This window comes from Sus scrofa, chromosome 4 (assembly GCF_054392235.1).
Source record: "Sus scrofa isolate SSC_HxYL_T2T_F1_AM1 chromosome 4, Sscrofa_HxYL_maternal_Yorkshire_Landrace_v2.0, whole genome shotgun sequence".
NCBI classification, from domain to species: domain Eukaryota; kingdom Metazoa; phylum Chordata; class Mammalia; order Artiodactyla; family Suidae; genus Sus; species Sus scrofa.
The window spans coordinates 76,296,424-76,319,950 of NC_139386.1; the positions used below are offsets into that span (position 1 = coordinate 76,296,424).

Sequence of the window (23,527 nt, forward strand, 5' to 3'; positions counted from 1 at the left end):
AAACCGGTATAGAGTATTTTGAAGCTAATCCAAATTGCTTTCCTTCCATTTTATCTTCTATGTATGTTACAGTTGTTAATTTTCTAAAGGATGTATTGTGTAATTTTCTGTTCGATTATAGAATTTTCCTAGCATATGACTTTTAAACTTAAGAGCTTAAAAAGGCAAAATTGTAATCTGTACGTTTGCATGTTTCCTCATAGTGATGGAATTTTCTGTTGTACTATTTTTCCTGGGACGTGAGGGGTGGGGTATAAGGAAGCCAGTTGAAGAAGCATCTTTTGGGTTCTGATCTTATTAAATCCCTGAGGCTGAGCTGCTGGTTCGCTGCCTCGGATGTGATGGCATGCTGGGTGATTCTGCTCTTTCATCTTGCACTTGATGCTTTATTCTAGAAATCACCTCAGTGTATCCAGACAGGGTGCATCCAGACAGGGGAGAAAAACTTTTCTCTGAATTCTGGTTTGTTTTCATTTCCAGTTGGCTCAGCTGAGCACAGTGTTTCCTTGTCTGTCCTGATGTTTCGAACTTTGGAGACTTGTCAAATGCCAATAGAGGTATGGACAGTTATGAATTTGAACCCTTGGCAGTTACACCTCTTGGGAACTGATACTCAGTGATCCTTTCTGTAGAAGATTCTGGCCTACAGAACAAGTTAGTATGCTATGATTTGGGCTGTGGAGTTTTCTTTGATCACCATACATATTATGGAACACTTTTATGAAATTCAGTGACGCAAACATTGATAGATGGAATAGTATACCGAATTCTCTGCCTCTGTTACCTATTGAGAGAACCACGTAATACATAGGAGCAGATATTAACTCAGTTGTGAATTCTCTGGAGTTAGGAGTCCGGCAAGGCTTCATTGGAATTCCTCTTCAATTCTGAGCCCAGCGCAGAGTATTTTATTCGCTGGGGTTAGTCCTTACGAGTGAGAGCATCAGAAGTTGCCCATTGCATGATAAAGGACTGATGCTTTTTTTAAACAGCTTAAATAAGTGAAAAAAATGCTTGGATGTGTTTTTTTTTTTCCAATCGAAATGACGCTTTGACACTTTGCTAGCAGGGGTCTTCGGGTCATCTTTCTGATGTCTCCTGTGGGTTGAATCTGTGTTTATCAGGCTCTCAGTCTCTGGATAGAATCCTTCTTAAACTTTGGGTCTTTCCATTCTCTTAGGTTCTGACATTCTCTTATCTTTGAATGTTGGAAGGTTTGTAGCTTCTTTTTGTTCAAACATGTCTGTGATCATATTATTACACCTTCTATTTAAAAATAAAAAGGAAAGGGATGTAGTGTCTTGGCTGCATTTTACCAAAACTAGACATCCTAAGGCAGAGCCGGCCTAGCTCACAGAATCTTCTCTGAAGCATTTGGGGCTTCATCTTTAGTCAATGTTGAAATAAATTATGATGTTTCAGACGGGCGGAAGGAAGATCACTGGTCTCACCAAGGACGATGGCGAGACGGGGATGACCTAAGCCCGACATGGAACCCCGCTGGCCAGTTCTGTGACCCAGTCCCTGAAAGCCTGCAGTTTCTCCTTGGGTTTCTGTAATGGGAGCCAGGCTCCTAAAATTGTGGTGGGACGGCAGGTCCAACCACTGGCCTCAGGATTCAGGATTTCCATTTCATCCAGAACATTTCACTTTGAAAATGTGTGTGGGATAGGGGCTCTGAGGCAGTTGCCAAAATAACATTAACTGCCTTTAAGCAACTCCTTCAGGGTCTAAGGGAGGACGTGCTTTTGCAAATTTCTGTGTAAGAATTCTCAAATAGGAGTTCCTGTCATGGCACAGTGGAAACGAATCCAACTAGGAACCATGAGGTTGCGGGTTTGATCCCTGGCCTCACTTGGTGGGTTGGGGATCTGGCGTTGCCGTAAGCTGTGCTGTAGGTCGAAGACGTGGCTCGGATCTGGCATTGCTGTGGCTCTGGCGTAGGTGGGCAGCTGTAGCTCCAATTGTACCCCTGGCCTAGGAAACTCCACATGCTGCAGGTGAGGCCCTAAAAGGAGAAAAGGACAAAAAAAAAAAAAAAAAAAAAAGAATTCTCAAACAGTCAAGAGCTTTAGCACTGAGGGCCTTAATCCATCAGAATAAGCATACAGGGCAAAAAAGAAGTAAATTTTATGGGGGTGATTTTATGTTATTGTTTTTACTATTCTCTTTGCCTGTGGCCACATGCTAATACTTCTCTGATGACTGCCTTCGATTGGAATGTATTCTGTGGATAAAAACAACTTTTATCCAGATGGATCACAGAGTCCCAAGATGCCTCCTTTTCAGATGCTAATTGATGTAATTTTCTCCTTAGTACTTGGAAATTATTTTTAAGGAATTATTGTATTGTCATGAATTTTATTATCTGCTGGAATCACTCTTATTTTTTCCTCTTGGGTTTTGGCTATGGTAATAAAGAGAAAAGGAGAGAGACAGGGTACCCTTGTTGATTTGGGGCAGTGTTGTAGGGAGCATGCAAATCCCATCTGCCGCAGATGGGAAGGATAAAAACTTAAGTCTGTCTAGAATTAGATCGTATATGAAAGTAAAGCCTCACACATGGAGGCTGCTACTTCTGTAATGTCCCCCCAAACTTGAACTTTTCTTTGTTTTGTTTTGTTTTCCCCTCTACATGCTGTCACCCATCAGAGATCACTGCCAAGCTCTTCTCCACCCCAGGGCTTCACACTGTGGTCAGAAAGAGATCGAGTCTGACCTCACCTGAATTCAGCCTCTGGGAGGTGCTCCCTGTTCTGTGACAGTTACAGTCTTTCGTAGGAGGTCAGAACCTTGCCACGCTCCCTCATCTTCCCTCCTCTGCACAACTGGTTTTGTTTTCTCCTTTACCAAGAGAGTCAACTCTGGCCTGGGTTCTATTATCGTCTCTCTACCCTGCGTGGCATTTCTGTACTCTGAGCAGTTTTTTGAATCATTGTTTCCTCTCTCATTGGTCATTTTTTTCGGAACCTGACCTTTGCTCCGTGGCTGCACTTCCTGCTTCTGGCTTCAAAAAACGAAGAACCTTACTTACGGGACAGGACCAGTGCAAATCCTAAGGCCTTGTTCATGCTTGCCTTCCTTCCTTCTTCCAACTACTGCTTTGACTTTTAGAATCCTGCATTTTCTATTTCATTCATTGATTCATTCATTTATTTCCTGCATTTTCTTGACTCTTACCTCCTTCTTTGTTACTTAGGGGCTCCTTCTGTTTTCCAAGTGCTGTGCTATCTTTCACATTTCTACTCTTCCCTTCAAAGACTCAATATCATTGTGATTTAGATGACTTGTTCCAGTAGGCTTTGTCATGTCAAAAATATTGAAAAATTATTGACTGTATTCGTTAGGTTCAGAAAAGGCAGCTTAAATGGATACTTTGGAATTTTATATAGTACATTGCACATTGTTAATTTGTATCACTTTAGGGATTTATGCCCAAACTGGAAAAGTTTTAAATCAAGTACTTATTTTTTTCTTTCTCGTGTCATTCCTCTGATGTTGGTCTAAGATTGGCTTGTTTGTGACAAAAGTTAACTTCAGCCTTTTTATCAATATCAATATCAATATTTTTGACTATATCATTGTAGTGGGATTGGGAGCAAAGGGATAACCCGATGCTCACTATTGTGCTTTTAAGGGAAAATCCTGGCCTGCCAGTCAGGAATGTGCAGAATCAGGAGGGGACATTAGCATCACTAAAAGTGTATTTTAATGCTTTATGCTAATTCCTTCTGCATGTTGGATAATAATACCTATGTACTTAAAAGTTGGCATTACAAGAATAAGTTAGATATTTCACCGAAATAAGCTTTACTGGGGAGCGGTCCAAGACAGCATTTGGTACTACAAGATGGTATGCTGTTTTGGAATGAGTTTAGGAAAGAATTGGACTTGATCTGTGAAAAATAGTTGTCATGTGCACACACTGGTTGTGGTTATATACACCTGGTCAGATGTAGGTAGTCACAGGGAATATTTAATTTGCGTTTCTGTTTTTAATGTAGTCAGTGGTAAGACATACTAATACCCATTTTTCCTCCGAGAATAGCAATAGTGATATCCCAACCAAAATAAATTGGCATTCTCAAATGGACTGTCTCATTTGATGGAAACAAATTGTCTTGAGCTGAGAAAGGGAAAGGGATTCAGGAATGGATCATGATGCGAACAGTATCACAGAATAGGAGGAAAAATATCTCTTACTGGAAGTGGAGTGTGATTGTGGTTTTGAGAAACACCCAGAATGGGTTCTACAGTTTTTAACTGGAATATATGTGAAAGGGCTTCTGGACCTATGCCCGCACTTCAAGACCTTAGTTGTAGTGACAGATTGTGTGTGGTGCTGCCCCCTACAGGAGGTGAGCAGGAATCGCCACATCTCCTGCCCTGGTGGACCCAGGAAATGGATGGGCAACTTGGAATGCTGATTTGGAGAGTTTGCTGGTACATGAGTATAAAATAGCATTTGTATGACCATTTATAGAAGTAGCAACATCTGTTGGCTGAGACACTAAGTACAGGCTGGTTGGAATAACAGTGTACTGAGAGGTGTTTGGTATTGATATTTGTTAGAAAGTTAAGAATAAACCCATTCTAAGAACTTTCATTTGTCACGAGAGGAAACAGAAAGCCTTTGCAGTGTTTTTAAATGAAAAATAAAAAAGTTAATATACTCTTCCATAGTGGTATAATTCTTACTTATGTAGTTTTTTATAAAGAAAGCTTGAAACTATTGGGGGAAAAGCCGAGATTATTGAGAGAGTAAAATATGCTATCCTTTCTTGGGGTGGCAGTGTTGATTAAGTAGGGAAGTAAGGTCCCCCCCACCCCCCACCCCCCGCCGTGCTTATAGATGATCATCTGTGTCAGAGCAGAAGCCTACTGATACCCAGGCGCCACTGAGAGGAAAATGCCATTTCCAGTGGTCCATTGAAATGTCCAATGTAGACATTTCTAAAGTCATAAATTCTCTCAGCTCTAAGCCAGGTTGTTGGTTTGACCAAATTAAAAAAAAAAAAATGATTTTAATGCATTTTTTTCGGTTATAGATAGTGGAAGTAAGGTTCTAAAATGACATATAAATGATAGGTATTTGTATGTTGAAGGAGTGTTTTTTTAAATGGTGAATTTAAATAAATTTGTTTACTAGATGCATCAATTTTAGCTTTTATAGATATTTATTTTTTAGTTATCTTAATATTTTCTGTTTATAACCTATTTTCATCTTGTAAATACCAACAGAAGGACCCGGTGGGGTAGCCAAGAGAAAAACTAAGGCTAAAGGTATTTTGTGTTTTTCAAATTAGCCTTGAGTGAATCAACTTTGGTGCTTGAAAATGCATGATAGTTTCTAGATGCGTTGTGTAAATGCGGCTACTAATGCTAAACATTGTTGCTTTTTGATTTTGGGTGCACCTTTGGTCATAAGTAGTTTTGTCAAGACTTTATTAAAGATTTTTCTGCATCATGCCTATAATTTTAAGATTGTCCTTTTCAGTACACCTATAAATGTAATAAAATCCATTAAGTATTTAAAAAGGATTTCCTTTTCATATTAGCAAAACCTCATGAAAGCCTTTAAATAACACTTGTTAAATTTATAGTATACATACCTTCTGCCTTCCAACATCTAAAATCTAATTTGAATATTTTAGTTACTTTTGGAAATAAAAATGAATTCATAAGTGATTGATTTCATTTCTCCTAAAGCTCTGATGGTGCTGTCTTGGAGCACAATAAAAGCCAGTGTGTTCAAATTTTTAGTTTTCAGTAAAATCAAAATTTAGATTTAGAATCTGGAGCACTGCATTGTGCCAGTATAGAATTTACCAGGTTTGATATTTTGATTCATTAAAAATGATTACACCTGTCAACTGTTTGATATAGGCTAACAGCTTATTATTGCAGCTTTATTTTATATCCCTGTGTTTTTTTTTTCATTCACTTATAAATATTTCTGTGCTTTAGAGGGAGGGGCATGGGGAAAATGCATGCTTTTCTTTATAAACTTGGAGTATTCTTTTGTGTGCAAGTGCTTGGCACATTGTTTGTAATTTGATTTTGGTGAAGCATTAACAGGTGAGATTTTACTATGTGATCTGCAGGGTTTTGTGGTTTGTATTATAATTTTAGGATTAGGAAATTTTAATGTTTTAACTTTGGTATTCCACCTGAATAATGCCTAGAAAGAAAACAGAATTTTTACAATTTTATTCTTGTATAAATAACTGTGAAATAAATGACCAGTAAAGTATAATTTTACCCTTTGATCTAGAGAGGCAAGTTAAACGCTAAATATTTAATATTATAAAAACCGTGTGCAGAATAAGACCTGCCACTGTGGTACCAGCATTCTCCTCCTGCAGTGGCCTTGTCTGTGTTTGTCTAAAGGGCCCTGCAGGAGAATGAGGACTTGGAGGATGGCGCATGGTTTATTAATTCTATTCTGTATTTTCACAAGGTTTTAATAAATTGTCAGGCAGAATCGAATAGCATTTTGTACTATGTGAGTTTTAGGTGATATTGGTAGGCAAAAACATCTTCCACATTTTATTGTATTAAATCTGTCTAATTTTTGTTTCTGCTTAAATGCTACATTGTACTGTGACTGCCTTGCTTCTCTGGTGATTTCCTAATGAGAGAGCAGGAAGGTGAAATTCAGAGCATTTGCCAGCAGCCCTGTTAAACTTGATTGGAAGCAAGCTGAAAGCAGCGTCTCACATGAGATTTGGAATCACTGTATTTTCCGTTTACCTGCTCTTCCCGTTAGCGCATGGACAGCATAGATTTTGGCTTAGAGTGGATCTACATAAAATAACAGAGAATATACTTAAAGGAATGCTGATTTCAAAATGTTGAATAGAAGCAGGAAAGGAGTTCTTCTTGTCATTTTAGATGCTTTATGTAACAAAGTTTCATACTCATTATGGAAATTGTATTTTTCTTAACTAAAATTTTTCATACCTTTTATTGGCATATATCTTGATTTTTCTTAGCTTTTCATTTTGCATTGTATTTGTTTCCAAGGAATGTAAACACAAATAGTTTAAGGTCATAATTTTTTGTTAGAGCTAAAGATTTTTAAATTCTTTTTATTTCCTTTATTGGCCGCCTCCACGGCATATGGAAATTCCTGGACCAAGGATTGAATTCGAGCTGCAGCTGCAACCTGTGTTACAGCTGCAGCAATGCTGGATCCTTAACCCACAGCATCACAGTGGGAACTCCCTAAAATTATCTTTTTAAAAATGCTTGCAAGTTATGGAAAATTTGTTCTTATGTTACCAGTGTTCCTTTAATTATTATAGCTGTGAAATGTGAGTTGTCAACGCTTTGTATAAATACTCCCTTTATGGATGGACTCATTTTATTAATAGTGCATGTTAACCTTGTTTTGAGCCAACTCATACTATATTGCAAACTGGAAAAATATGACTGCAGGTTTCTAGCGTTTCTTTTATAGTTGATACTTTATAGAGGTAGCTCTCTGTTTTTAGCCAAGTTAAAACTAGGGGATGAAAGTCACTTTTTGAATGATCATTTCATGTGAGGGAGGAGATAGGGAAAAAGACAATACTTTTGCACTAAGTTGCTGTTCTGTGAATTAAGAGATGCCTGCAATAAACATTTTTTCCTTTGATTGGAAAACCCAAAAGTTAAAGAACTCACTAAAGAAGAGCTCAAGAAAGAAAAAGAGAAACTTGAGTCAAGGAAGGAAAGTAAGACTGAAGAGAGAAAAAGGGGGAAGAAAGAAAAAGAGGATGACCGGAAGGAGAAGAGAATTACGGATTCAGGTGTTTCCAGGAAAGCGTCTCCTAGGGATAAAAAGGACAGAGAAAAGGAGAAAGTGGGGCCGGATAAAGGTGCGAAAGCCAAGGAAAATAGGAGGAAATCAACCACCATAAAGGAAGTTTCTGGTAAAATGGCACCTGGAGGCAAAGATGATAGAAAGGAAGGGAGAAGTTCTGCCAAACACGCTCACCCAGCCAAAGGAGATAACCAGAAGAGAAGGCACTGAAGTTCTAACAGCATCATCCCAGGAAATGGTCAGAGTCTTCATCCTGATTCTGCTGCAGGGCATGGAAAACTCACTGTTGCTCTGGTTGGGGAAGAAGTGCCATTTAGCCACTGAATGTCTTTATTGGTGCTCAGCAAGAAAAGTCTTTGAAATTTAAGTACCTTTCTCATGCTTCTAAATGTAAAAGATGAAGCTTTGTGAAAATATGTCCTTAAAACTGTGATGTAATTACAACTGTTTCTATTAACATATTGATCCTGTATGCAGGTAAACTGTATACGTATAACACGCATTGTAATGACTGTATTAATACAGAATATTTTCCTTGGAGTTACATAAGAATATTAACATTTTAAATAGTATTTACTTGCAGAGTGATTTATAAGTTTTCGGTAAGACACATACTCAGGTAGGTAGGAAGTTCTCTTCTTTCTCAGTCAGCTGTTGTTCTGCTTCCCTCCTTCCCCTTCCTGCTTCCCTGCTTCCCTCTCTTGCTCACCTCCCCTTCCTTTCTCCACCCCCTTTTGTGTCTCTGTCTTCCGCTCCCCTCCCCCCAGCCTTTGCCGGGCCCCTCCCCAGGCTCTTTTGAGATCACCTGCCTCATCCCCTCTTCCTCAGGCTCTTCCACATCCAGGGTTCCCGTCTGCGTCTTTCTCCTTTCTGTCTCTCCTTCTCGATCTTTCACTATCTCTTTTACCTCCTTTTTCACCCCTCCACGCCTCCTCGCTCTTCACCCCTCCTCCATGCCTCTGCCTTTCCAGCCATCACTCCCCATCTTCTCCTGCCCCCCAATCAATACTTAGTGTTTACTGTGTTCTGCAAATTCTAGAAACAGTCATGGATAAAAGAGGGAATTTTATGTAGAAGAACAATTTTAGAGCACTTATTTACTGTATCTTCACAGACTCAAAATAGTTATAGAAAGACTTTAATTATCTCAAATTAGCATATACTTTCATTTTCTATCACACCGTTTATCAGTTAGGTTGGTGGAATGGCATATCTTTTTCATATTTTATTGTATCATACTTGTGTACCATTTCTAAGGCAGTGCAAATTTGAGACCTAACTTATAGATCAGAAGTGAGTTCCAAAAATATTTAATAAAATGAAATTTCAACAAGAAATACAGTCCTACAAATGGTTTGTGCTGTTCTGCATGAAGTCTTAAATCTCTAATTGTGACTGCTGGTGTCATTCAGTTACTGAATTTGATAAGAGCAACCTGATTTGTTGTAACAGAATCCTAAGTGCTGTCACAAAAAAATTTATTTTATTTTTTTAAATAATTCTTCGACGCTTTTTTCTATGGAGAGCTTTTAAAGACAGATTTTGGCATAATTAAAGATAATTTTGAATCAGAAATGATTAAGCATTAAGTGTGAAATTTTCTAAAAGTATTGTGCACTTTTTTTTTTTTTTTTAATGTGCGGGCACCACCTTTTACTGCTTAAAATCAGACACGTACATTTAGTTGACAAAAATTCCAACTGATGCGATAAAATTATACAGCAAGGGGGCAAGCCTAGAGAGTTTCTAGTCGAATATCTAATCTAGTCCTCTCATTTCATTGTTTAAAAACTGAGACCCAGAGAAATTGTCACATGTGTTCCCTTGGGGTTTCGTTATGTTGATCAGTTAAGACATGGTTGTTTTTATGGATTGATTGTAGGAGTACAACCAGTTTATGGCTCATTCTCTTGGCAAATATGGGGCACTGGCTTGAGGGGAATAGGTCCCAAGTATAGAGCTCTTCCTTCCTAGCTTTCTTTTCAAATTCTGGGTCTTCTGATTTCTACTTGACTTTAAAGGTGGTCCTTATTGGGCCCCAGACACACCTTTCTCCTTTAGCCATCCTTGGGCAAGGTGTAGTTTTCTTGGATGGCCTTGAGAAAAAGAGTCCTGGGCAAGTCCCCCTGTCCTGCTCGGTCCTGGAAGCATCTGTGACCATCCTGCAGTTGGGGATGGTTGGTCTTCCCAGGCTGGCTCCTGTGGATAAAACTTTGGGTGTGGGGTGAGGGAGTCCCTCTGATGCCACATAAAACGTTTCCTGCAGGAAAGAGTTTCTGGGAGAAGAGGTGGGGGAGAACAGGACAGAACAATGAGCAAAACTATGTCTACCAACTACATAAAATTACAGCTTTTTATATCCTGATGTTAGCTCTTGCTAAGATAAATGGATTGATTTTTTAAATTTATGTACCAGATTTTAAGTGTTCATTTCTGTATAGATGGCTTTTCCCCCCTCCCTTGCAGAAAAAGGCAGAGAATTATAACACTTATTAAGGGCATTCTAATTTTGCTTAGGTTTTGGAAGGACGCTCAGTGGCAGTGGGTCATGAAGTATATAGATGCTAAATTCTAAGAAAATGAGTGAAAAAAATTTAGAATAATCCTAATCACTGTAAGCATGTAAACATTTTCTGTTGCTACGTAGTAAAGCACTAAAGCACTTGGAAATATTTTAGTTTTGTCATTGAGTTTTCCTTTGAATATCAGCTCCAGAATTGACTTGAAACTTCTCTGCTAAAACATTAAAAATATTTCAGGAGCTCTTGTGAACTGGGAATTGGCTTGCTTGCTTGCTTGCTTGCTTGCTTTCTTTCTTTCTTTCTTTCTTTCTTTCTTTCTTTCTTTCCTCTTTCTTTCTCTTTCTTTCTTTCTTCCTTTCATTTTATTCAGTAAATAAAGGCTTTAAGTGAATTTTTTTGCGGTCAAAGTCACACTTTACTCAGCTGCATTGGCCCTTACTGTTCACCTAAAAAACTTAATGCAAGATCTGCTTTTGATCATGGTTGATGGATTAAAATTATGCTTGCTTTCTCAGTTTTACTCATTTTTTTATTCAGCACGTAGTATTTCTATATTCTGGGGCTTATTATTATGTAAAAATCATTAAAACCAGAAATGTCACTTTTTTTAAAATAAGTTAACTAAAAACAGGGACAAAAACTTTATAACGTGAAGTAGTTGGGAGACAGAAAAAGTCCTGAAAAGTGAAAATTAAATACCGAGAGTATAAATTAATTTTGTTATATCACCAACATGTTATTTAATCTGCGCTAAGAGATAATACATGGAATTCTAAAACTTGGTATTATTGGTGTAATTTTCCTTAAACTTTGTATGATTGTGTCCCCATGTCATAAAGACGGTCTATTTTACAGAAAAATATTTGAGAGCCTATCAGTTTTTCCAGGAATCTCTTATCCTTTAATGTTCAAAATACTTGAGAAGCACTTCATCCTCGATTTTTTTTCCTTCAGTTGCTGTGATGTGTAACTTCTGTGTTTCATTGGTTAATGGCTTGTGTGTGTGAATTTCAGCTATTTCTAACATCGCTTGTAATCAACTATTTGAAATCTTTTTTAAAATTTATTTTTTTCATTTAAAAATTTTTTTATTTTTTTAATTGTATGGCCACACCCATGACATATGGCCACACCCACAGCATATGGAAGTTTCTGAGCCAGCTCTGATTGAATCTGAGCTGCAGCTGTGACCTATGCCGCACTTTTTGCTGGACCCTTTAACCCACCGCACCACATAGGGGACTGAACCCGCGGCTCTTGCAGCAATAAGAGCCACCGCAGTCAGATTCTTGACCCACTGTGCCACAGCAGGACCTCCACTTTTGTTTGTTTGGTTTTTTAAATAATATTTTAGTTTTACTTTATGGGTGATTTGCATTATGTATAGACAGTCCACTCTTCAAAATGAGGGGGAGACTGGTAAAGAAATCGACATAAACCATGGGCGTGAAAGTTGGAGTTAACCCTGGGGAATTAATTCTGCCAGTGATTGGCTCATAGAAAGTGTGTCCTGGTGTTGTGGCCATGCTCCTTTGTCACTTCAGAGGTTCTCATGATGATTACTTGGGTAATAAGGTCTCCCTGTATATACTGCCTGCACTAGGAAACAGGTCATAGACAAGTATGATTTTACGTGTCAATAGTTTAAGTGCATTGTCATATCATTTTCCGTGAAATGGGTCTGATGATTTTGACTGTGACTTCTGACTTGAACTCTTTTCTCCTGTGTCCTGCACTGTTCCTTCTGTACATGCAGTCAATGACAACTCTCCAAATTGATTACTCAGGTTAGTTCACTCGAATATGCGTCTTGGAAATGCTGGTTTACCTCACCTTTCCCTCAAGGTGCTATGGAAACAGCTGGCATTACCTGTGCACGAGCAGCTGGTACGTTGTTGGAACTCATGCTTCCCTTTTCTCTGGCAGAATAATGGGAAAATTCTACCAAGCTGTTTCATTCAGTCGTCAAAAATGTAGACGCGCTTGGGCTATGATCCCATTCCTGCTTTTACCAGCAGATTGTGAGACAAATACTTATCCTTTATCCTTTGTGACTTACATGTCTTTGTGGAATGGGGGTACTGGCCCCTGCTTTGTTCTACTGAGATCATTGGGGGGGGCGAATGAAAGTCATTCTAAATGTTACTTACGTATGTGTAAAGGCACAAGAATGCTCAGTTATTTAAAGGATACAGTTACACATGGAAGGACAAGATGTGAGCTGTAAAGGCTAGTTACGAAGAAACAAAGTATAGCCTTAAGTATTAGGCATAACAATTCTAAATTGTGAAAAACTTACTTATAAGTTTGTTTGTCCTCAGAACACATTTTCCCATAGAAGTGGTTTTATGGTCTTTGGAGGTTTTCTATTCCAGTCTGCAAAAATCCATTTAATCCCTAATGTCCTGTTTTGCAAGTCTTGGTGTAAATATATTTCTGTGGACAAGGCATTCATCATTCTTCCTTCGGATATTAGGAACACATGTAGTTTGACTTCTAAGTATTTTCCAGAATTCTTTTGGTTATATTCATTAAAATTAGCTTATATGGACTGAAAACATGGACTGGCTGACTTAACTGTAACGCTCTGGGGAGAGTTGTGGGGTTTGTCTCTTGATTGTGCTCAGACAGTGGTCTGGATCCCTCTCTCCATCTTTGGACTCTCTGAGGGTGGCCTTCTTTCTCAGGCAGCCTGCCCTGGGTCAGGTCCATTCCCCACCCCCCTCATATTTATCCCTAATCCTTACAGAATGAGGGGAGGGAGCGGGGATGGGGTAACAGAGCTGTGACTGCAGGACCACAGGCATGTAAGTGCCACCTTTCAGACTGTGGAAGGATGGGAAACCAGTCCCTCAATGAGAATCGGTGTGCTTTTACTGGAAGAACAGGAGTAAGGTGGGTGGGGGGTGGGATAGGTGCCGGCTGGCCACACAGTGAGTGTTTATACCCTGCACTTCATCTGCATCAAAGGCAGCAGCGGCTCATGCAATTGTTTTCCTCTTCTCTTCTCCTCACCTGATGCCTCATTCCGCTGCTGACTGGATCTCAAGGGTTGGATGGAATGAGCCCGATGGGGTATCTCGGAGTTAGAGCAATGGAAATAGCGAGAACCCATCCCAACCCTGCTCAGCCATAACTGCAGACAGCTAAAAGAATATAAGAGAATATTTCCATATGATAAACACTATCACTTAGTTAACAGGTGAGTTAGGTTTATTTTGTCGTTAAACTCTTTACATCCTCCAGGTTCTAGTTAAAGAGAAAGTTGTTCTCAGAAAACAAGGGTGGATATCTCCTGAGACTTTTTCTCATGAAAATCTTGTTTGAGGAACTCAGATAAAATCCTCAGAAACAATCTTGTCGTCTCATAGCCCGCTCCCTTCATTTGCCTGAGGATAAAACAACATGAACTAGATGGGAAAATGTGTTCTGAGGACCAAGCAAACTTATAAGTAAGTTTTTCACAATTAGGTTTCAATTTTTTTTTTTTTCTTTCTAGGGTCGTATGTGTGGCAAATGAAGGTTCCCAGGCTAGGGGTCGAATCAGAGCTGCAGCTGCCGGCCTTCACCATAGCCCCGGCAACTCGGGATCCCAGCCAGCCGCATCTTCGACCTACACTGCAGCTCAGGGTAATGCTGGATCCATAACCCACTGAGCGAGGCCAGGGATCGCACCCGCATCCTCATGGATCCTAGTCGGGTTGTTACCACTGAGCCACAATGGGAACCCCCAAGTGCCTTAGCTTTTATGGGCTAGGTATATGAAGCCCTATGAAGCAACACACTCTGTATAATCCTTTTGCAGATTTTGTTGAGGCAGCAGTTTGTTGGGGTTTTTTTGTCCTTTTGCCTTTTCTAGGGCCGTTTCCGAGGCATATGGAGGTTCCCAGGCTAAGGGTCTAATCGGAGCTGTAGCTGCCGGCCTATACCACAGCCACAGCAATGCGGGATCTGAGCCGCTTCTGCAACCTACACCACAGCTCATGGCAACGCCGGATCCTTAACCCACAGAGCAAGGCCAGGGATCGACCCCGAAACCTCATGGTTCCTAGTTGGATTCGTTAACCACTGCGCCACCACGAGAACTCCAGAGACAGCAGTTTGTGTCTAATTCTTGGAAAAAGTGAATCCTTGACTCTCACTCAAGTAAAGGCCTTGGTGAGCCGGGTGGCCAGGACCTTGCTGATGCTCAGGCCTGTCCTCCGCAGCGTGCTGGCCACCTGGTCCTCCTCACTCCCGAACCTTCCTGGCTGAGGAAGGTCCTACTTGCTGGTCTAGAGCTTTTCCTGCAGACTCCTCCCCAGTGTAGCTCAGTGGCCACATCCCTGACTTTGTTCAGGGGTCTGTCCCAGTCTTAGCAGTGAGTCATTTCCTTGTCAATTTCTCATAAATAGTCCCACTCCCTTTCCCTAAGGGCCTGCCACTTCCCCCTCTGATATACTCTAAACAATTCCTGTTTCTTACCTTTTTAATTGATCCCTTCCTATGGGAGGGAGGGGGTTTGTGTGTTGGTTTCCTATAAAACAGTGCCTTGCATTAGTGAGTGCTAAATATTTGTTGAACGAACGAATGCAACATGCATTGTAGTCGCTTTTAAACTGTTGGGGGTTTTGGGGAAGAAAGTCCGTTCTTTCACCTCATGATCAGCTGTGGTTGGGTAGCACTGAACCAAGTAAGCTTATATTGGGCCAGGATAATTGTGTCAGATAATCAAATTTACTATGAGTTCAAGTGCTTTTTTCTTTTCCTTTTTTAAAAATATTTTATTTTTTAAATGTAATTTTATTGAAGTATCATTGGGTTACAGTGTCGTGTTAGTTTCTGCTGTACAGCAAAGTGATTCAGTCATACAGACACACATCTCCATTCCCATGTAGGTTATTGTAGAACATTGAATAGATTTCTGTGTGCTCATTTCATTTACTTTTGGCAACTTCTTCCATTTTCACTTACGATTAGAGGAAAAGTGCTATTTATTAACCTAAACTTAAAAAAAATTTCTAATGTATCGGATGCACCCCAAAAACTAAAACCAAGGTATGTTTTAAGGGAATTCGTTGGTTTTCCACATCATACGGAAGCTGCTGTGGTTAACTTGCAACATTCAGTCAAGCCTGGATAATTACTATCCAGCAAGTGTGGTCCTCCTGCTTCCCTTGCCCGTTTAGGAATGGAAGCGGGTTCTGGTTTTGACGATTACAATTGAAAGGGAAGAATTCTGGGAGCTTCCAGGCAAGACTTCCTCAAGCCTAAGAAGGAAGCAGAGCAAGAGGTGGTCCTTTCTTCTGGACACCATCTTGCTGAAAGAGGAGCTTGCAGCTGGAAAAGCCCCGATTGTGGCCTAAGGATGAAGCCAGTGCTGAGCGTGAGCCAGCTGCCTCTGTGCTTCTTGTGAAGTCAGATAATAAACTATCTTGCTCAAGCCAGTGTGAGTTGGTGTTTTGTTATTTGCAGCCCCAGGAACATCAAAACTGCTACATTCATTTCATAACCCAAATTCGACTAGTTACTTCAGTGCTACATCCTTGCCGTGTGAACCTCGTAATAAATCCAGTTTGAATACCTTTCCTTTGCGTGATATGTATTTATTTTTCTAAATTTTTGTTTACCTTTTGCCTAAAATCTTGTCTGAGATATGGATTTACCACTGTTTGGGGAACATTTATTCATGGATTCATGGACTAAAATGGACTTGGGTGACAGAGATCTTTTTGTAGATGCCAGAGTAAAAGCTTCCATATGGTTATCAAAACAATAAGAATTATTCCAGAATGTGTTTTTCTTAAATAGTAGAAAGTTTATAAGGGCCTAGGGAAAAAGATGTGTTAATATGATCTTCAGCTTCTTTGAAATTTATAAAATAGTTAATTTCTGCATTGATTTCACCTCTGAAAAAGAGCTGCGACCAGGTACCAGTAAATTTACAATTCCGCTGCCACTCTGGACAGAAAAGAAAACTGCTCCATGTTTTCTCTTGTTATGTACTTTTGCTTTCTCCTGTTGTTTATCACTGTTTACAATTTCATTTTTAGAGACAAATAACTCCCAGCTGATTTAAAGAAAGCCAGTTTGTGGGTCTGGATATTTATGAACTCATAGTTTTGCAAGCACGTTTAGCATCCAAATTTTTTCAAATAAAACTTTTTTTGGAAAACCAATTAAAAATGGGATTTTCAAGCAGCTTAAATCTTTAGTTTCATGGGGAAATATTTTACTGCTTATCGAACCCGTGGAGCACAGTTTGAAAACCTGCCATGGATGGGATTAGTGAAGAACCTGGTAAATTTTCATCCAATCTGAGATACTTGTGACAGTGAAATAATGATTCCAGGACAGCAGACATAAACAGGGACTGTCCGGGAGAGTCAGGTCCATGGACCACAACGGTGGATGCTGCCAGAGCACACGTAGACTTCTCTTTGGTAAATAGTAGTAGGAAAATTGACAAGCACCCCTCCCCCACTTCCGTCCTCTATAGCCCTAAGCTGTTTGCAGCTGGAACCCTGGCTCTGGCAGAGTCTGCAGCCATTTAAAGAGCAGAGCAGTTGCACCCTGGGTGTGCTCAGCCCTTCACACGTGCTTATTGAGCACCTGCTCTGTGCCAAGTGTTTTCTCAGGTGCTGAGAGTGTAAAGATAAATGATTGATTGTGACGACTCAAGGTTCGTCCTATTCATTCAGCAAAACTTAGCCGTGAATAGGTCCGTCCATCCCTGTTCCATGAACAGTCAGAGATGTAAGCATGGGTTGTTTAAATGAAAAGGACATGGGAGAGTTCTCAGCCCTCAGCTTGGGATTTGAAACATGATGCCTTTTGATAGTTACCTCCTGCCCCCCTGAAATGGATGGAGCTACAGTTAGGGTCTCTGCCTAGGTGTGCATGCTGTCTCTGGAATCTGCTTTCTAGTTAGGAATATTGCACAGCTATGTGTGTTGGTGTCGGGTTTTCTAAAGTTAGGTTTTTTGGATAAATTGTGTCAGAAATCAGTGACTAGAGGAGATTTAAATGATGAGGTGGGGAGTCCCTCGAAGCTCTGTTTCAGTGTCTTTTTAGGATTTGGAAAAGGAAAGTGGGCGTATGTTTTTGTCAATGAGAGAAAAATGAAGAGATACAGAAAAGGGAAAATAAAAAGAACCAAAGAAGAAGTATTGAAATGAGGATTTCGCAGACTATCATACTATATCCACACTGAGTTGTGGAGAGGTGCTTAAGTTTAGAAAAGGCCTCTCAGTTCTGTGCTGAACCTTTTCAGACATGCACGCAGAACACATGCTCTTTAACAGCAGATCTCAGTACAAGATTCCCTGTGGGCTGGCGAAGAGCCGAGAGTTTGGTCAATGGAATTGTCAGGCTCTTGACCATCTGATTTAGGTTTCTAAATAATTGTATTTAATTTAGTTTATATTTTAATGGGCTACATATGAAAATACCAAAAAACTAGCAATGTTATAGATTTTAGACTATCATGCACTTCAAAATCAGCTTTCATGTTAATTTACCCTGATGTCTTATTTTACTTAAAGGCTTAAAAAAAAAAAACAAAAGAACTTTATTTCCCCATGTTTTTTAATGGAATAATAGCTCATAAGTGTTACCTTTAGAAGATTGTATATAGTGAATTACGTATGGTTTCCTCCCATGTTTAACTACAGTTTTTAAGAATAATTGTATATAAATCAAAACATGGAGTGCAGGCTTATAAATAACAGTAGGATTCTGGTGCATCTTAGTTGTCTTATTTCTCAATTCAGAGTTCAAGACTTAGAAGTTAATTAGTCACTTATGAACACAAGGGGAGCTTGAACTCATACTGAACTTATTTTGGCAGGTTCAGACCTGACTTTTTGTTTTGGTTTCCTTATTTTTTTTATTTTTTATTTTTTGGTGACTTTATATTTTAGAGATTCATGAATATTTAAACAATGATTTGTTATTCTTTTTTAAAGGAGAGTTTATTTAGGCAAAGAGATGTTGAAGACCTAGGTGAAATTAAAGAACAAACTATTTTCCTACTTGAATTTTTAAGCATATCAACATTTTCATGTAATATAAAGTCTAGGAAAACGAGTTACTGGCAGTTTTGATGAAATGTTTGAGAATATTATTTTGCTTGGTTTAACATCAAAAAAATTTTTTTTTTAAAAATAAAAAAAACCCTTCAGTTAACTTTGTGAATAAAAATGCAGGCCTTAAAGAAAGATCTGCTCCAAAGCCAACAATCCCACCAGAAGAGGCCGAGCCGTACCCTTGGCTGGAGGATCAGGTTCTGGAGGGGCCAGGTAAGCATTCCTCTGATGCTGACCAGATGCACCTCAGCTGCAAGGTAGCCCAGATAGTGGTGTCCAGAATCATGTTTTACCCATAATTTTGTTTTACAAAGTTTGCATAATAATGAAATACCTTTTATTCTTCTTGTCTGAAATTTTGTAGTAAACCTAATTTTTTTCCGAGAAAAAAATTTACACAGGATTATTTTAATTTTTGAGGTCAAGAATCAGGAGTTCCTGTTGTGGCGCAGCAGAAACAAATCCCACTAGGAACCATGAGGTTACGGGTTCGATCCCTGGCCTCGCTCAGCGGGTTAAGGATCACCGTGAGCTGTGGCGTAGGTCGCAGACATGGCTCGGATCTGGCGTTGTTGTGGTGGCTGTGGCATAGGCCAGTGGCAACAGCAGCACCGATAAGACCCCTAGCCTGGGAACTTCCATATGCTGCAGGTGCCGCCCTAAAAAGCAAAAAGACCAAAAAAGAAAAAAAAAATCAAAGGCACAGAGGGTTGCTCCTGGGCTATCATAGTTAGAAACATTGTGAGCTATGTTCCTTCATTCCAAGTCCAGGACTACTGTACCATATTATATTAAGAGTGAAATTAGACCTGTACTGTACACCAGTTTTGTCCTCTTTCATCACATTGTTTAAAGTAGTTCCCAATCTTTTTTTTTTTTTTTTTTACTATTTTAGAGCTGCACCTGTGGCGTATGGAGGGTCCCAGGCTAGGGGTCGAGGGGTTGAATTGGAGCTGTAGCCACAGGCCTACCCATAGTCACAGCAATGCAAGATCCTAGCCTCTTCTGCGTCCTACACCACAGCTCATGGCAAAGCTGGATCCTTAACCCACCGAGCGAGGCCAGGGATCAAACCTGCATCCTCATGGATCCTAGTCGGGTTCATTAACCGCTGAGCCACCAAGGAAACTCCCCCAGTCTTTTTAATATGAGTCTGCTGTCCATAGCAGAAGACTTCCTAGGCCTCCACATGATATCTGTGAAGCCTGTTTTACATCTGCATGAATTCATAGATCAATTCAGGTATTTTTTTAGTTATTCAAGGGGCTGTGACCCATAGGATGAAAACTGCTGAACTCTCTTAATAAATGGGTGATTCTATTACTATCATTTCCTTTTTATGCTTTGATTTTTTATGACAAAGTACTATTTAATTTCTGCACATGTTTCCCTTCCCCAGGAGTTCTCAAAATTTTGGTTTTATTTTGCCATCTATTGGAAGTGTTAGGTATGACACTGCATATACTGGCAACGTAATTACTGACTCCAAATGGGGGGGGGGGGCGCTGATGTTATCACTATGTACTGGTGAATAATACTTGATTTTCCCTCCTTCCTTTTAATAAAGATCAATATGTTGTTCTCATTTTTTGTTGTTGCTCTAATAATCCCAGGAGAATTTCCTGTTTCTCTCTCTGTCTCTGTCTCTGTCTTTCTGTCTCTCTCTCCCATTCCTGTAGAATCCCTATAATCATACCGCGGCTCAGGCACGAAAGTGATTTTTTTCTTTTTTTTTTAAATTTTATAACTTAAATGTGTATTTGGACTTAGAACCTCAAATTTTACTCTGTAGTCAATTAATATATAATTTAAAAAAATCATGCTTGTCAAAGCTGGTACTTTGAAATGTACTGTTTGCTTTCTCTCTTCCTTTTTTATTCTTTGTTATTATTACTCTTTACATATTACTGATAAATTGTCCTCCTGAGTCCTTTGGTTTGTCATTAGCTCACATCCTTTTCAACTCCTTGGTGATAGTGGTTTTGTTTAAATGTTGCCTTCTCCTCCTCCCTCTTGTCTAAGTCTTTGCCTTCTCTCTTCTCTGACTACCTACCTATTCTGTAAACAAAGGTATCTTTCATTAAAGCACAGTGAAATAACCATCCCCCTTGATCTACCTGCCCTCCAGTCCCTCTCCTTGCAGTACTAGACACACTTTTGAAAGAAGGATCTACAGTTGCTTCCCACCCACCCCCCCTTTTTCCCACTTAGTCTTTAACTCATTGCAGTCTGGGTTGTTTTTTTTTTTCTTTTTCTTTTCCTCTACTGACTCTTCTCCAGGGAAAGGAGGAGCATTAGAGAATCATGGGAAGATGAAACAATATGGTTCGCTCACCAAGTTCACAGCCAGTGCTGACAGCAAATGATTCTAGAGAGACAGGTGAAGGCTAGATTGTGGAGGTCTTATACTCCCTTTTGAGGCTTTAAGGAGCTTAGATTTTCATCTCTTCAGGCAAGGGAAGCCATGAAAGTGTTATGCAGAGGAGCGGAGAGCCAATCTCCGCTTTTCTTTACTCACATTATATTTTCTGTGAATGGTGCTGTCAGCAGTTGTAAAACTGAGAACCCAGTGAGAAGGCTGTCGTGGGAGTTGTGAGAGATGATGCGAGAAGAATAGAGATTGGCTGGCTCTTCTGTAATTCTATGAGACTATGTATAAACATAGTTGGTGAAATATAAACATCTGTATGCTGTGTGCTGTAGAAATGGCTTTGTTGGGTAAGTAGTGTAATAGAATCTCACACTTTTTTCCAACCCAGAGTTAAATTAACTCACTCTGTTTTGGTCATTGAAGATTACGTCATCGGTATAGCTGATGTCGTTGGCATTATTTCACATGACCGTGTTCATGATACTAAGTCTCGAGCTACTCCTACTTAGTGAACATAGATGACGTTTGTTAGAAAATTTGCAATAATGTCAATGGAATTATGGCTTCTTGTTTGTTGTGTGGTATGGCAATAAACTTGATAATCCAGTCAGCATCCCAGTGTCGTTGGACTGTCGTCACCAATGTCTGTGATTTACATCTGCTCGAATCTATGGATCTGACTGTCAGATAAGGGTCTTCAGAGCTGGGAGGATTATCTTGTAAGGTCTTCTATTCAGGCTTCCTGTCACTTTCTGGGAGTGAGCAGCCCACCCTGATCCACCCAGCCCTCACACCAGTCAGAGGGCCCTTTCTCCAGTCTATTGGGGAAGACACTGGTTGACCATGGACTTGACTGTGTATTGAGCTCATCTTTATTTCCCAGTACTTCCTTTTCTGAAAGCTTTGCACTTTGCATTTTCTTTCTTCTATCACTATTCTGAATTTTGTTAACTAGAAACTGAAGAAATTTTGCTCTGAGGGAGGGTTTTTTTTTTTTAAGAAAAATATGAATTCAAATTAGTTTCCTATTTTTAAAAATTTTATGCAGAAGTCTTTTAGCATTGATATCTGTTGTCAAAATAAAACCAATTTTAAATATCTACTGTCTTTGCTCACATAGAAAAAAGGGAAAAACTGATATGATTAGGCAAATATATTTATTTTAATATGTATACATGGAGGCCGTATTTCATGTTCTACATTAATATCTAGATTTTTTTCTACTTAGTTATGTTTTGTAATTATTTTAGGGCCTCAGAATATTGAAGATGAACTGCAAGACCAAATTCAGTCACTTCTTGATGAAACCGTGTACCCAGAACATGGTATGAATTAAAAATATGTTTTTTTCATGCCTTACTAAAATAATGATTAATTGTGTAAAAGTGACTTGGACATTATTTTAAAACTTAAATAATACTTGAGTGTTTGTGGGTTTTTTCCCAAGTTATTAGAGGACAAGTATTTCTAAAATAGTACTACACATTTTATTTTACCCCATTTTATTGGTAAGAGAATAAATGGAGACCAATGATACACCAAAAACCAATGACAGCAAGAGGCGGGAGGGAGATTTAAGAAAACCCAGGGAACTGTGATGGGCTGTCTGGAAGCTGTCATTGGGCCTCAAATTATACTGAATGCTTGAGCAGCTCCCAAAGCAAAAAAGGAGAAACTTTTAATTACGTGGGTCATATTATTAGAGAAGTAAACATGCTATTTACTTAGAGAATATAAAGCACTTCCCCAGCTCTTACATCTAAAAAGTTTCTTATGTGAAGTTTTGTACAAAGACTATTAAATGATAGCCTGGAAACCAGTGTCTTAAGATTTTAGAAGACTGTTTCTTGAAGCATCCTTGATAAAAGCAGGTGGAATAAGCCTAATGTGTAGCAGAAGGATTTTAAAGGCAGAACACACCGTATCCTGAAACTTGCAGTGGTTTGGTGTGAGCCGAAGGTAGTCCTAAAGGAAAAGCATGTATTTTTAAAGACATTTAAATTGGGCTTTAGCAGGCCCTGCTAAACTGTCTTATTTAGTCTTAGGTATTTGGGGTTAAGTGTAAAACATCTGATCCAGCTTCATCTGTGCTGTTTGGGAGACCAGTTTTGGCTGAGTGGGTAGGTTTTTGCCCTTGGTTACTAGGGGTCTAGGAGCCTGTGTATTCCTTTTATTACCAGTTTCTTTTCAGTTAGAAAAGCAACTTCACCCAAGCATATGTCTGCCTATGTGAGCAAACGCAGGCTTTCCCTTCCTACATCTTTTTTTTTTTTTTTTTTAAGAGCTGAGCCTGTGGCATGTGGAAGTTCCCAGGCTGAGGGTTGAATCTGAGCTGCAGCCACTGGCCTACACCACAGCCACAGCAATGCCAGATCCGAGCCGCATCTACAACCTACACCACAGTGCAAGACAATGCCAGATCCTTAACCCACTGAACAAGGCCAGAGGTTGAACCCACATCCTCATGGATGCTAGTCAGACTCATTTCTGCTGAGCCATGACAGGAACTCCCTACTTCGTTTTTTAAAATTTAACCTAACACAAGGGTAGTACAGTCTCCAATATGATGAGGTGAGTGCTGTGATGATGAAACACGGGGTGCTATGAGGGACTTTCTCAGATTTGGGGGTTAGCAGTGGCTTCCTGGAAGAAAGGACATTTTGCATCAGGAACAGAAGGATGGTGCAGTGCTTTGCCAGGCAAATGTTTAGCCGCGGGTTTTATGCAAAGGGCATGGTGTGTGTGAGAGTCCAGAGGCCAA

General features: G+C 39.6%; 1 protein-coding gene across 18 annotated transcripts in view; it reads left to right on the forward strand.

Moving 5' to 3' along the window:
- Positions 1-23,527, forward strand: part of ASPH (aspartate beta-hydroxylase) — a 203,362-nt gene that overhangs the window by 43,687 nt on the left and 136,148 nt on the right. For 9 of the 18 annotated variants that reach the window (XM_021089316.2, XM_021089323.2, XM_021089318.2 and 6 more), the window contains 2 exons: positions 18,516-18,608; positions 22,017-22,091. The exons of 2 other annotated variants lie outside the window; for them this stretch is intronic. In XM_021089316.2, coding sequence (XP_020944975.2) covers positions 18,516-18,608; positions 22,017-22,091 — 168 coding nt within the window. The remainder of the gene's footprint in view (positions 1-18,515; positions 18,609-22,016; positions 22,092-23,527) is intronic. 7 more of the 18 variants (XM_021089322.2, XM_021089330.2, XM_021089325.2 and 4 more) reach the window with 2 other exon arrangements.